We start from the raw sequence: 15,643 nt of genomic DNA on the forward strand, positions 1-15,643 counted from the left end.
GGGATCGATGCCACTTCAATCCTGAAATTACTTAACAGTTAAGTTTGTTGTTAAATCGCTCATTTTGTTTTTTATCGCCTTAAGCAGTTCAAAAGACAGACTCCTTAAGATATTACGATCACGTGTACAATTTTTAATTAGCCAACAAGGTTTCTATTTTATGTGTATTTTAATAAAACTGAACTGGGAAGGGGTAATTTTAAATTAGTTGGATGTTTTCATGTTGAAATTTAGTTTACATTTGCCAAACAGAAGCAAATTTTCTTCCAGTAATGGCAGTGATTGGACATCCCTCTCTTTCAGAACTCGTCCAAACTTGAAATCGCTAAAACTAACATAAGCACTTGTAAGACATGGAGTTTTGTAAATGTAATACACTTTTGTTCCAAATAAGAAGGTTCAAAGTTCAAAGTTACATGATATACCGATTTTATACAGAATGACGGAGACAACGACATTGGTTTTTAGGTTCGAGAAAAAGCAATTCTTGTTCGGACAAAAAAAAATGTCGACAGCCGACTGTCCAAAAAGGGATGTGAACTAGACGGGCGCACTTCCAAGTTGGATAAGACATCAATATTTTAGTTTTATGATGCTTGTTGTAGTTTTCGTTAGAGGAGTGACAAACGGGCTTACTAATTTAACGAGAATACAGGGTTATTTGTGGGCACTTTGATTATTTTTGTTAAAAGGTTGAAGTAATTTATTAGTGCATTTTATCGGGAAAAAAACTGCGTATTTTCATAGAAAATCGTTGTACGAGATAAGAGAATTTAAAGAGCGTCTAAGAACAGAGTGCTGTTACGTTCCGTTAATTGGATGAAGTTTTTCGAGTTGTTAAAATTAGCGAAGATACGTTTAATACTAAAGTTAGCGTAACATAGGGACCTTTTTGGATAATTTTGAGGCCGAGTTGCTGTTCGTTGAAGCTGAAAAGACGCGCGTGCTGCGTTAAGTTTCGTATTTGTTCGTCAAGGTAATTAATCATAATGTAATGATCACGAAGTTAGCCGACTTCGAGTTTTGAAAAGACATATTTAAAGCCAGTCTAATTCAAATTGAGTAAATGTACGTTCCTGCGATTTGAAGAGAAGATAAGTTAAAGAAAAACAAGTTCGTGCGTTGCGTTTTGTTAAGTGGGTTTTTCTGGATTTCAACAGAAAACTGTATAAGTTTAATTATTGTTGAAGGCTTACACTTTAGTAAATTTTAACACTATTTTTTATTATCTTTATTTTATAGTGGGCAGAGTTTTAGCTAAACAGCCTACATAGGTCTCATTTGAGAAAAATTGCGTGTAATTAAGGACATTTCGGGTTGGAGAACGAGGAAATAAACCGAAAGCTCAAAATCGGTTAGGTGCCCAAAATGTGAGAAGTAACCAAAATCCAATTTTATTATACTGATACATATTATAAATTTTAACTAAACTATAGCCCCAAAGATAAGAACGCAAAATATTTACGCGTCATACTTTTAAATATCATTCATCATCACATGAACCACCGACGTTGTTTGTTTTGATCTTTGACGTTGCAAATTTATGATTACATCCTTCGAAGTGTTATAAATACTATTTAGTGGTCTATCTACAGCTGTAATAGTGTAGTAATCGCTAAAAATTGTTTTTAGTAAATTATCTTCATGGGACTTTAACGTCTTGTTTACAACTGTTTTTAATAGTCGCATTTTGCCAACAATGTAGAACTTCAAATGGAAACTATTATTGTCGATGCAAATCATTCACTGGTATTTTGTTCGTTTTCATTCACAGATGATCAAATTCTATTTCGAAATGGGTTAATGACAAGTGTTATAGATAAGTACATCTAGAGACGTCATTCAGCTACATATAGATAATTATGCAACAATCACGTCATGTAATATTCGAGAGGGTAGTACGCTATAACATAAGGAAAAAGAAATGTCTGTTGTTGAAAAAGTAACTCGTCAGACTTTTCACATTTAAATTATGACAACTGACAACTGAGGACATAGCTTCCAAAATAAAGTTTAGAACGTTGTTTTATTTGAAATAAATCTTTTCTTTAGTCTACTCTACTACTATGTGTACAAACTTATATGAAACAATCTGTAGAATGTGTTGAGGTGCACTTTTAGATTAGCATACACGGTGGATCAAATTTATTTGAAACCCTTTTTCGCCTTAAATAATTTTTTTTGGTTTTAGTTTTCATAAAGTTTGAAACCTATATGTTTAGTAGAGCTATGTTGCCCTTTGGTAACGTACTCCTTTACCTAGGAAATCTCTAATCGATAAAAAACTCAAAAATACAAAAAGTTTAGTATATTGATTTAAAAAAAAATTGATAATTTGTTTTAATGCCATACGTAATGGATACTTATTATATCGTAACTACATTGTTTTGGGTTTTACTATCCCTTTCAAATGCAAAAACTCTACCTTCGTCACCCTGTCGCATTCCAAGTTTGATTAACTATTTGGACACTATGGCGCATTAAAAAAATAAGTTAGTCATCTCAAAGGATGACCGATACAACTAATTCGTTAAGGATCAGTGTGATATAATTATTTTCTGTAAAATGTAGCAGATGAGCGAAATGCCATTATTACTGATTAACGAAAGACATTTCAACACAGCTCCGCAGTCCGGGGATGATGGACAGGTGGAGTTCAGCCATAATCAGAACGTGGGTTTTACGCTCTGTGTGGAACCTAAGAGGGGCTATACTATACTTTTATCTATCTATCTATTATCAAACAGGGAAATGTGGGCCCGTGTGAGGCAGTGAAGTGGAAGCTGGGCTGCAGTACTGAGGTAAATGTATAGTGGGTTGGGTTGATAGAGTAGCCTTGGCTGACACTTAAAAATAAAGGCTAAAATAAATAAACAAAAATTATTTTTTATTTTTTATTTTATTTAATTTTTTTATTTGGGTACAAAGCTACAAACTAAGACTTATTTTGGATAATAATCTGATGGTCATCCTTTTCCTGAAGCCCCGCCTAGAAAGATACCTGCCACCCCTTCTGTTTCATCTTGGTTATGGGCTTCTTTCAACAAAATATCGATTTGACGTAAGGATCTTTATATCAACAAAAATCGGTTCTAAACAAGATCGTTAATGTGATAAGGGGGTAACATTTGCGTTGTGTCACTGAAGTGATATTTTAAAAGGAGAGGCTCTCTGCGCTGCCGTCTCGAAAGTGAGCACGCTTCTTACGTTAAGGCCATCTTGGTTTGCTACCGTTAAGTAAACACCGTGTCAATCCATTATTTAATGCAACAATTTTTATTATTGCTTATTCGAAATTATTGATTAAATAACTGAACAAAGTGTAAAGCCTTGTACAAAATACAAATTATACTAAGTATCTCTATTCATAGTGTTTCATTTTTCATTCCTTTCCTACCGTACTTCAGATCATAGCGTTGTTTATAACTAACGCAAGGGGGCCCTTGCCTTCGGTGTTCTATCAATTGCCACTTTTCGATTTCATCCGGTTGGTTTTTGGAGGGATTAACCATTCCGGTGGCCGGTTGCCGGTTTGATTTCCGCGTAACTGTAGCGAATTAATTTTCACCGATTTAGTACTGAATACAGCGAGGAGCTGGAAATTCCCTATTCCTTTTCCCCAACATTCGGATTTCTCTATAAAGTAAACGCTGGATTTTGTGGGCATCTTTTTGCAGTTTGTAATTGCAGTATGTTAGATCTTTGCCATACCCCGAAAACAACTGGGAAATTATTAGGCGTTGTCATCATTAACAATCACGAATTGTCAACTTTGGATTAAAAGAATTGCATAAAAACGGGATTTATGATCCATTAAAGCGAGCAGTTATTGTTTATGTCTCGGATTTGTTTTGTTTTGACACAACCCTTTAATTTATGCAGATTGTGTTGTGAAATTAAGTCTATTACGTACTAATGCGACAAATCCACTAACGCTGGAAGCGATACATCTTAATTAATTTTTTCTACATTTAATTTATGTTACTCTATTAAAAAGTATTAGCGTGCCAAAAAAGGTATCCTTAAATCAAGATTAATGTCGCCGTTAACGGATTAGATTGATTACTCCATACTACTTGTAAAGCACATGTTATCATTAAAGCTATGCTAATGTTGATTTTCCGGAATCCTCCACGGTGTGTTCGCTATGCGTGTTAATTGAATTGTAGCAACCTTTGGGCAATGCGGGTTCACTTACTATACATTTAACATATGAAGTATTATGATTCAAAATTGAACGACTCCCTCAGTATGACGCAAAGAGGGCGATTGGTAATAATATTATGTTACATAGGACTAAGACATAGATTAAGGTCCATGTTTTAATTCGCAATATGATACACATACGCTGTTTTTTGAAGTCACTGTGCAATTGAAAGCTCTTGTAAAATTGCCAAATTTGAATGATTAATTGCAGAATATCATTTTATATCGTTTTAACATTTTAAACCCCTTCTAAGATTCATTTAAAGTCGTTTTAAGTTAAAAACTCACTGTTTCTTATAATGGTAACGTCTTTTATACACGACTTAAAGTACGCTGCTTCCAAGGATACTATAATTATATAGTATCCTTGCGCTGCTTCATTTTTCGTACCTAATGTTGTTGATTCTATTACCATGGTTACCTACGCCAGCCTTGAGAAACATTTTCCCCTCATGATAAAATGTGCAGTGTAGGTTTTGAATAACGGCTTCTTGAGCTCAGATGGGTGCTTTTCTGCCTCATTTGTAACAGATAACAACACAAACAAGAGAGTGAGTGAATAGAGCGGCACATAAATATGGCGGTAGCAATGTCTAACACCGTGGTAAATCGTATATAAAACAAAATTAATACTCAATAAGAATCAATAATTCAATTTATGTTAACTAGCCAAAACCAAATTCCAATACCAAGAGCCCCTATTCTGGTAGATAATAAGTCAAGTAAAATCAAGAAAAATAATTTGCATGTAATCAACATGAAGGCACGATTATTCTCTGCGAAGAAAAAAGGCAACTGTACGCAAGACCAAGCTAAAGAAGGGATAGAAGTGCAGAAAAAGTATACAGGCTGATTCAAATTCAAGGGCCACCATGGGGAGCTCAGGAACTGTAAGAGATAGGTTGGTAGTTTAAATTTGGCAAAGTTGCGTATTTTGAAGCCGCTTAACAAAATGCAGTTTTGAAACTGAAAAGATTCCGAACACTTTCGGAAATATCCCGAAAAAAATCGATATTTTGCATAATCGTTTTTCTTTTTACCGAAGTTATTTAAAAAGATATATTGAAATAAATGATACATTATTATGGCCACTTTTTTCCCTCTACAAGATGCTACTTTTAAATTTTAAGTTTGACGTTTCGTCTCCAGTCAACCATCATCAACTTGGTTTTTTCTTATGGAAGTAATTTTTAACTTTTTGTCATTTGATAGATAATTTCTTTTTATTTTAAAAAAGTAAACATCGCTATCTTTTAATACGAAATAGCGCTTAATTCGTAAAAACGCAAAAAACGACGTACGAAGACATGTTAACAATATTACAAAAATTATGATGTTTAGGTACATTTTTGAACTCAGAAAAAAATTCTCTATCAAATGACACAAAATGTTAAATTTACTTCCATATGAAAAAACAAAGTTGATGATGGTCAACCGGAGACAAAACGTCGGATTCAAAATTTAAAACTAGTATCTTGTAGAGGGAAAAAAGTGGCCATAATAATGTGTTATTTACTTCGAAATATCTTGTTAAATGACTTCAGTAAAAAATAAAAACCATTTTGCAAAATTTCGGTTTTTTCTGGATATCTCCGAAAATAGCAATTTTTTCAGTTTCAAAACTGCATTTTGTTAAGCATCAAAAAGCGCAACTTTGCAAAATTTAAACTATTTACCTATCTCTTACAGTTCCCGAAGATCCACATGGTGGCCCTCGAATTTGAATCAACCTGTATAGCGTGAACTCTAACGACAAGAAAATGAAGTAAGGTCAATGAAACCTATAACGTTCGGATGGCCTCTAGCGGAGAAAACAAAGAACTAAGGTAATAGCAAATCTACCATAGAAAAAACTTACATCTAGACGGATTTAAAAAGGCGTAAGAATTTAAATGAGAGCATAAGTCGAAGTTACTTAAACTGAATATAAATAAAAAAGAGAAGAACGTTACAACTGTTGTGTAAATAAAATCATGTAGACGTTATTTCGGTCCAAACCAAAATATAAAGACGGGACACCCTGTATCTGACAATATTTCAATTTATTAAGTGTAAATATGGTGGATTATTTACGAAATAAGCGCAGGTTGATTGTATTTAAATATGTCTCAGTGTCATTTTCCCTTATGGAATTGTTTGTAATTGTTTGAACTTTATCGTTTTTGTAAATTGTTTATTTGAGATTTGTGTATTTTTAGTTGACAAACGTGAAATTGCGTGTTAAAATGTAACCTAAGCATATCTGGCGGTTTGCGATAAGGAGTTCTATCAGATGAAAATTAATTAACGCACACCTGGTGCGAATAACGAAGACGTTTGACGCGTTTCGAGTATTTTATAGTGGAAGTGGTGTTCCTTTAAATATAGACCGGGAGATGGTGACACTTTTTGTGGTGTGATTTGCTACAAGTATGGCGACCATTCAAACGTTTAATTAAGTACTCCTCAAAACGAAAATGGTGCTAACTCTCTGGGAGTGGGGCCGTTATTGCGTGACGATTGTTTAAACATGTCGGAAAATTTAATGATTTTGGACAATTTGCTACACAAAATTCTTTGGATTTTCTGGTAGTCGGTGACAAAACAAATGACGGAAACGAAATGCCATACTTTTCCGGTGGGCCTTATAGCCCGCCAAACTCATTTCAAAGTGTCGATTGTTTGTATTTTTTTTGGGTGATTTGCTACAAGCTCATTTTTTTATGAGCATCAAGTCCTCAATCAGTCATTCACGAAAATCAACCTGCCATACCGCAGCGACGGGCCCCCATAGCCGCCATACCGGCACAAATGAAAATCTATTTTCCGATAACATCTTTGTGCTATAACTGGGACAAGCAAGGAACCTTGAAAACGATCTTCTCGCGAACTTCGGAAAAATAATTCATGGGTAAAAATGAACAAGAAAAATCATGAAAATGAAATAGGCATTTGTTTAAACATTTTATGTATTGTATTTATTTCTAAATTCAAACAACACTAATAATGTATAGATCATTTCATCGATTCTTGCGCATTCATATACTCGACTGTGCATACTAAAAATGAGTGAATCAATCATAGCCTGTGATACACTGTTCCAAGATTCTAAAAGACGCCTGTGAAGATCTCATTTACAAGTGTTTACAGGTGGTTGTAAAGCATTTAGCATCCGACCCACCATAACCCACACGTGTTAGGTCCAGCGAAGGGGAAGGCCATGGAATCATTATTACCGAGCTCCTAGTGAGTTTTTTTTTTGCGGTGTCTGTCCGTCTGTCCGTTACAAACGATATCCCGAAAACGAGTGGACCGATTACGATGAAATTTCGCAGGTGAATTCTTTATCAAATTTGTAGATTGAAGTTCGTGAATTGGCAATGTAGGTCAAAAATAAGGAAGGTCCTTTTGACATCTCCGTTAGTTATGAACCGATTTGCATGAAATTCAATATGGGTATATCTTTAGCCAAATAAGTCGCAATGCCAAAAGTTGAGTCCAATCGATTCAACATTCAGAGTGCCCTAACATCTCGACTATTTATGAACCGAATTGCAAACTTTTTGATTTATGAAGGTATTTAAATGAAATTCGGACTAGGCATTTTGGATAAAAGCAAATTTTTCAAAACATAGTTGCCAACTTTCTTAATTATGAAAGCATTTAAATGAAATTTGATACATATATGCACTTAGAATAAAAGCAAATGTAACAACAGGTGCAAAATTTGGTTTTGCACATGCTATAGCCATACCCCAGGAGCTCGTTTGCTATAATTATTTAAACGTTTATTATTATTGTTATTATTATCATTAGCGTTACTTTAATTTTTATAGTGTTCAAATTTTCATCGTTTCTTAATTCGAAATAAATACAAATACCCTGAAACTTTTATCAAAATTGATCAAAGTACACTCGGTGTTCAGATACCTATGGAGGGTAGTATAAACTTGACGGCAGCTGCTACCCACTACCTGCGATCCATTGAATGCAATGCTGAACACAACGACCCCGACCGGGACCTCTACAACTTGACTAAGAGCGACATAACATCTAGTGATAAAATAAGATTGGCCCAGACTTCATGTTTGAAACTTGATATTTACTTTTATTATACCTCAAACTGTTACGAAAAATTGGTGCCATACTGTAGCAAATCGCCCAAATTTTCCGAAAATTCATACATTTTTGAAACAATATTATACATAATTGGCCCATGCCACAGGTATGGCGTATCGAAATTTCTATTTCTGACTATAAAAATAACTGGTGGAAAAATTTATAGGGTGCAGAAAACCGCCCAAAATTATTAACAAAAATGACATATTTGTGCCGGTATGGCGGCTATGGGGGCCCGTCGTTGCGGTATGGCAGGTTGATTTTCGTGAATTACTGGTTGAGGACTTGATGCTCATAAAAAAATGAGCTTGTAGCAAATCACCCAAAAAAAATACAAACAATCGACACTTTCAAATGAGTATGGCGGGCTATAAGGCCCACCGGAAAAGTATGGCATTCCGTTTCCGTCATTTGTTTTGTCACCGACTACCAGAAAATCCAAAGAATCTTGTGTAGCAAATTGTCCAAAATCATTCAATTTTCCGACATGTTTAAACAATCGTCACGCAATAACGGCCCCACTCCCAGAGAGTTAGCACCATTTTCGTTTTGAGGAGTACTTAATTAAACGTTTGAATGGTCGCCATACTTGTAGCAAATCACACCACAAAAAGTGTCATCATCTCCCGGTCTAATACTGGAATCCTGCTGGCGACGACGCGACGGTTAAAGATTGTGTAAATTTGTTTGTGCTAAATTCTTGGTGCTCGCCTTAGTTGTTTTGTTGCAGACGCAGTTTATCGGTTTGGAAATAAAGTAACTAAGTAATTTTAGGATTTTTTAAAATTTTACTTACCGTCTAAACAAGCTCTGTAAGCTTTTCTTTCTTTCAGGGAATGTGGTTTAACTTTGTTTCATGTGTATCGGAATAAATTTTTGCCAATGTCATTTGTCAATCAATTAAATGTGTGTTTATGCGAATCCTTGGTGCGAGCCAGATAGAATCTTCATGTGAGATTTTTTATATCCGTGCCCAAGATTTATTTCAGGTGTTAATCAAAAGTTGTGTAAAAAATTCTTTGAAATCTCCGGGAATTGATCGAGTAAATTCAAATTTTTGTGCAAATCAGTGCTATTTGGTAGAATTATACGGTATCGCCGTATTTTGGCTTCAATCACACATTTTGGTCTATTATATTTATTGCCCTGGGAATTGTATCTAAAATGAGCATTTTTTTTCGGTTGTCCCTTATTGATTGCCTTCATAATCAGTTCTTGTTTGTGTTTGCCAACTATGGACCAAGGTATCTAAACCTCTGATTCAGTCAGACGAAAGAAAACGAAAAACGCAAAGAAAAATCTTGTTCAATCAAAAGAACTAAAGTAACGCATATCAACGTCGTCTTGTAAATTTGTCTTCGAAACGAATTGACTACCAATCAAGATTGTATTACGGTTTCATTTTGCCGGTAGCAGAAATTACCATAAATAAAAACGGCGTTCGCAATAATTCCGTTTTATTTTACTCAAAGTTCAAATGGCACAAAAGCACATAAATGTATCTCGATTACATCGGAAATATTAACGGATAAAAGTTATGATAACAGAAAACATTACACACTTGCCTATTGTTCCTGTTATCGATATTCAATCTAGCTTAACCACCTTCTTGTATAGTTCTAATATCATACATTTAACATCGTGCAGCCATATTTTACTACCAATTAAATTTTCTACGCGTGGTTGTTGGTATATTTAGATATAGTGAAGCAGAATGGTCTCAGATACATGACCATAAGCAAATAACTCGTTATGCTGCACCTTTCGTCTATAATATTTATTTAGATTAATAGCGAAATCTCCACCTAATTGTATGTTACCATTACCAGAACACCTGGCTTAAAGTTTCCATATTCCCCTACAAGCTAAATTATGTAATTTACATCTCCCCCATTCCGCATACGTATACGTAGATAAATGCCATTTAGCAATAAATGGGAAATTACTTAATTCTTAACTATTAGCCTGTTTAAAATTCTATGGGATTTACTAAGTATACACGAAAGGAATAAATTCCTAAACAAAATAGAAGCATTAGCATTCAGTAGTTAATGGTAATTGTGCATGTATCACTACCTAGAAAAAATTTAACCGATAATTGAAAGAAAATCGTTAATGGAACAAAAAGAGGTCCTTGAGACATTAAACTTGGTGCTTGAGGAGTTTGCAATAGACTTTCCTGTTTATAAATGTAAATCATCTTGCATAATTGTCGTACTCCGTAATCGTTGGCTTTATATTTAGAACAATATTATAAACATTTAAATTTATAATAAACTATGCGGAATGTGATTAATATGAAATAGACTAAAAAATTCCAATGTTAAAATAAATTTTCGCGTGTATTATGATTTCGGCTTCACTTCAAAAGTTGATTTATGATTTGCATAGCGCGAATTCGAGTATAACGTCAATATGACATCATTGTATTTCCTATTTTTAAATTATACTGCAGGTATAATAAAAAATACTATAAGATACACGTGTATAATTGGTCTTTAAAGCACTTGCAACGTTAAAGGCACTCCGCTTTGCGTCGTGCCTTAAACTCGTTGCGCGTGCTTTAAAGACTTGATTATACACTTGTATCTTAATATACCATTGCGCGATCGGTCATTTCTGACTATTTACCATGGGTGTTTCCATGACAGTACGTAGAATTTACCAGTTGCTATGATTACTTACCGATCTAAAAACAGAACAGCAATAGTTATTTACCTAACAAGTTCGGTAAGTTAATTTTCCCGCATGAGCACTTTGTTTGCAGCACGACCGTAGGGAGTGCTGCATTTAGTGCGAATGCGGGAAAATTCTTTCCGAAAGAGTTAGGTACAATATTTTTTTTAACGAATTGCGTAAAAAAAGGTCAAAATTAATAAAGTTTTGTAAATTAGCTTTTTTTTAATCATGAGTTGGTAACACAATCATATGTTTGGTTGGTAACATAATTAAACTACCCACTTTTAATAATGCACTGGTCACATTTAAAACTTCCACATCTTTGGTTAATACATATTTTGCCTTTGCAATGAGTGCTACTGGTCACGGCATTGCATCGTTTGCACTGAATATCTTGAGTTGCGTAAATACACTCGTTACATTTAAAATCCTTGGAAGCGTTGTGTGTGTTAATATGTGCTTTCTTAAACTGCATATGCGAATAGTTGCAGAATATCACTGGTCACATTTTAAGACGTTTTAACAATAAATTTTACTTTTTCTTGAGTTTCAATTCTGAAAAATAATTTGATTGCGTTATAAGTTCTTGTTTATATATTTACGTAAAACTTAGTGTACGTCTGTTTCCGATTAATCGCACTAAATAACCTCAACCAACGGTTTAATTGATTTTACAGCAGATGACAGTTAACCATTGACATGACGTTCGTTGACTTCAATAAGTACTACCAACCGAAGAACGCGCATAACGCCTTCTCTCCAGCGGAAACTAAAAAACACCGCGATGCGGGAAAGTCGTTTTCCCGTGCATCGAGGATGCTTGGAAACATTATCTTTCCATTCAATGAGTACAAAAAAATACTTACCGACGCCTTTTTAAAAATCAACAGTCTTACATTACATTTAATCTTTAATTATTATTAGGTACATTAAACGTAAAATTTGTGCTGTTGTCTCCTATAGCAAGACGCCCATAAAGTCATAAAGGAAGTGCAAAGCTAGTAAACTACATCAGACACATGCACATTTTTATGAAATTATTAATTTCAATTGTGACATTTAAACTGGTTGCCTAGTGATGTACACCATACCACTTCGATCATTTCGATTTATTCTGCTCGTTAATTTCTTAGTGCATAGTTATATTGGTTGGATAATTTTAATTTCGATCGCGCAAAAAATGTTATACGCACGTCGAACGTTAAGGGTTACCGTTCTCAGACAATAATTGGAGTCGTCGCTTCGCTCCTCTTCCAAACAATTGTCTTCGAACGGTAAAAATCCCTTACCGTTCTCCATACTTAATATACTATTAACAGGTATAACAAACGACGAAAATTTAATCAGTTCTTCCTTGGTGATGATGATGATAAACATAATATTGAGGGCAGGATTGAAAAATTCGAAACCGTTCGAGAGTTATTACGTACACTAGCGGACGGAGTTATCATGTACACAGATGAACGAACAGAAGGTCCAAATGACCAAAATTTAATCAGTTAGTCCCTTGGTCATAGAATAGAATAGAGAAGAATAGAATATATTATTTGCCATGAATCACAAATGAATTACAATAGCATACTATTTAATTATGTTGCATTGACATGTACCTCAGAGCCATATGGCTGTGTAAATGAACATCGGGCCAGCTCTACAAACTCATACCCAACTAGACAAAAAATGGGATCACACACAAGAATAGAGGGAATCTGAATGCTATTTCTGTGGAAAGGAGTGTCATCCCCGAGAAAGATGTCCAGCTAGGAACGCAACATGTTTAACATACAGTAAAGTAGGTCACAGGAGACAGGTTCGCACAGCGAGAAGGAAACTAGAAAGGAAGATCATTTTTTAGGGTTAATGATAGGACCAACTCAAAATGGTAATGCATCCGCTAATTAAATTCTTCTTAAAAATTAAAACCTCCAAAAGGATCTTAATAAATTATCCTTTTTATCAAGCTATAAAATTAAACTTAAAAATTTTGACAAGTTCTAAAACGTATTTGAAATACCTTCATAAAAATTAAAACCTCAACATTTTATTTGAAACAGTAAGATTTTACTTAATCTTTTACAAGCACTGGAACACAATAATGCTTAGTGATCGTTCCAAAACTAAAAGATAATAACGCAGAAAAGAATTTTGAAAAGAATACAAATATACTATCTAATTTTAAGATCTTGGTATTTGTTTTATTTTGTGTTTTGATGTTTTCATAGGTTTCCTCATATTTAGGGTGGATGTTTCCATTTAGAAATTTTTTCGCACAATAGCGAAATTCCGGATTTTGAATCGAATTAATTGATCAAAATCAAAAGTCTGAGTTCACTGAAATAATTAAAATTAATTGAATTGAATCTCCGAAACCGCCACCATATTCGATCAATTGGAGCACGAGTCCGCGAATTATTTCCGCACGAACCCAGGACAAGAACCGGTTTTTTTATTTATTTCTCTACGAGTATTTATTAATTTATTGTCCCTCTATTCTTCTGGACCCTCAACAGACTTGTGTCCAATTACAGAGTGATCCGTGTAATGCTTTTTAGAGGTGCCCCTGCAGTAGGTCTTAAGTTGTTCTATACTACCCTGGTATTTACCTTACGAATTGGGAAAACTGCAGGAAAACCTAATAAGGAGCAGCGGGGTATGCTCAAAATTAATGTAAGGAAATTCCCATCTCCACCACAGATGAAAAATTCTTACCTCAGCCCAGGTTCGAACACCCGACCTTCCGGCTATGTAGCCCAATGCTCGCGTATAAAATGTGGGCAATGAAACTTCATAAAATGACGTTTCACAGTTTAACCCTAAAATATAAAAACGGTTTGTACTATGTGATATTTCCCAAGTTTTAATCCTTCCATAAAAAATATAGCTGAAAACATTTTATGATGAGGTTTTGGAGTGCTTGTACAGATTTACCGTCGCTACATTTCTAAAATATTTTTGATCATCAGGGGCGTGCTGTATTCCAGTGACGTACCAAACTTGCATTTTTAAATGGACCGCTTCATATTTTATTATTGATTTGGAGAGTACTTGAAAAGTACTTATTTGTTATGTTATTATTATATATTATACCCTTTTAAGATTTCGCTGTTATAACCTTTTTTTGTCAACATTTAACAGTTTTTCGAAATTTTTTTGGAGAGAAACTAAATAGCACAGGCGGCTAATTTATGAAGTGGGGCACAGGTTAAGACCTCTTCCACTGTCACGTAATTTTTTTAGGTACTTTATCAAAAAAATAAAATTTTTGATGGACCTTCGGTCCTTCGCCAAATGTCATATTTTTTAAAAAATTTCAAATGACACCCCCCTAAACAAATTACACCTCTGGGTAGCCAAAACTATAAATTTTCCACTAATATAAACAAAACCGTACATTCCATAAGAAAATTTCAGAGAAAAACCAAGTCGAAACGACAATTTGTAAAAAAAAACTTATTTTCCGAGCCCAAGTGTACCATAATGAAACAAAAGATGTTCAATTCTCACAATTAACAGTAGATACAGTGTGGGCAGTGTATGATTGTTTTTTAATCAGCGTTTCGAAAATGTTCCAAATTCAAACAGAACTGGTTAATGCGTTAAGTTGGCCCTTCATATTAAAAAAATTGATTTTTTATGACTTAATTATCAGAACTTCTAGGATTTATCAATAACTCAGAATTTTAATTACAATTAATTCATCCTTGAACTAACAAATATCATAAACGCTTTTCTTTAATTTACAAGATTTACAGACTTTTCCTGGCGATGATAAATGTATAAGTACCTACTGAAAACCCACATAAACAACTTAGGACAGTTTATGTGCATTTGAACACCAATAATGCTTTTACATCTCCTTCTTGAAAAGTGGTACACGAATCAATTTACCAGTGTTGCTCATTATCTCCGATTCCTTAGTCTTGTACGTAAATCTAAGGATTGCGATATAGGTTTAGGCATTAGCGCATGTTCATTTAATTTGAGAAGGTGAAATTCTCGCTAGTCATGTTGTTAATGTAAATTAACAAAATTGTTTGTACGAACGTGCATGAAATTTCAATAAATCCAACCGAATAAATTACATCCACTAACGTGTAATTAAATTTTTTTGTTAAAACAAAACTTTTGGTAATCTAGGTACCGCGCAAACATTATGTAACACAAAACACACTCGAGCTTCCAATTTGTCCATGACCAAAAGCCTTTATATCAACTGATGAAATATTCTTTATTGGCGCCTCAACTTTTATTATAAGAAGAAATGAGAAATGATAAATTACAAAATTGCTCATAATGCCGTAAATTATAGCGAGCTACAATAATTTGTAGTCGTTATTGCCCGACATAAAAAATAACATAAAGATGATATAATAGACACTTACCTTACATTGTCCTTCAACGCAGACGCCGCGAGTTCCTGGCGGTGCGGCTTTTCCCGTCGACGTCAAGGGATGAAAACACGAAGTTCCATCAATCACAGTCTTATTAAAGGTTGCGTAAAAATTCATTCCTGTAGGACGGCAGTTTAAAGAGCATTCTTCTCCCCCTTCAACAAACAAAAGGGACAATAAACGATTTCATTTGTAATAAAAAAAAAGTTTCTTTTAAATGCTTTTTATTTCCCATCGGAAAGTTTGGAAATTGGACCGTATCCTTCCCC

General features: G+C 34.3%; 1 protein-coding gene across 1 annotated transcript in view; it reads right to left on the reverse strand.

Annotated features, from left to right (window-relative positions):
• LOC116168900 (thrombospondin type-1 domain-containing protein 4-like) overlaps positions 1-15,643 on the reverse strand; it is a 161,086-nt gene that overhangs the window by 85,656 nt on the left and 59,787 nt on the right. The window contains exon 6 of the mRNA XM_031484909.1: positions 15,366-15,529. Coding sequence (XP_031340769.1) covers positions 15,366-15,529 — 164 coding nt within the window. The remainder of the gene's footprint in view (positions 1-15,365; positions 15,530-15,643) is intronic.

This window comes from Photinus pyralis, unplaced genomic scaffold (genome assembly GCF_008802855.1).
Source record: "Photinus pyralis isolate 1611_PpyrPB1 unplaced genomic scaffold, Ppyr1.3 Ppyr1.4_LG1, whole genome shotgun sequence".
Lineage (NCBI taxonomy): Eukaryota > Metazoa > Arthropoda > Insecta > Coleoptera > Lampyridae > Photinus > Photinus pyralis.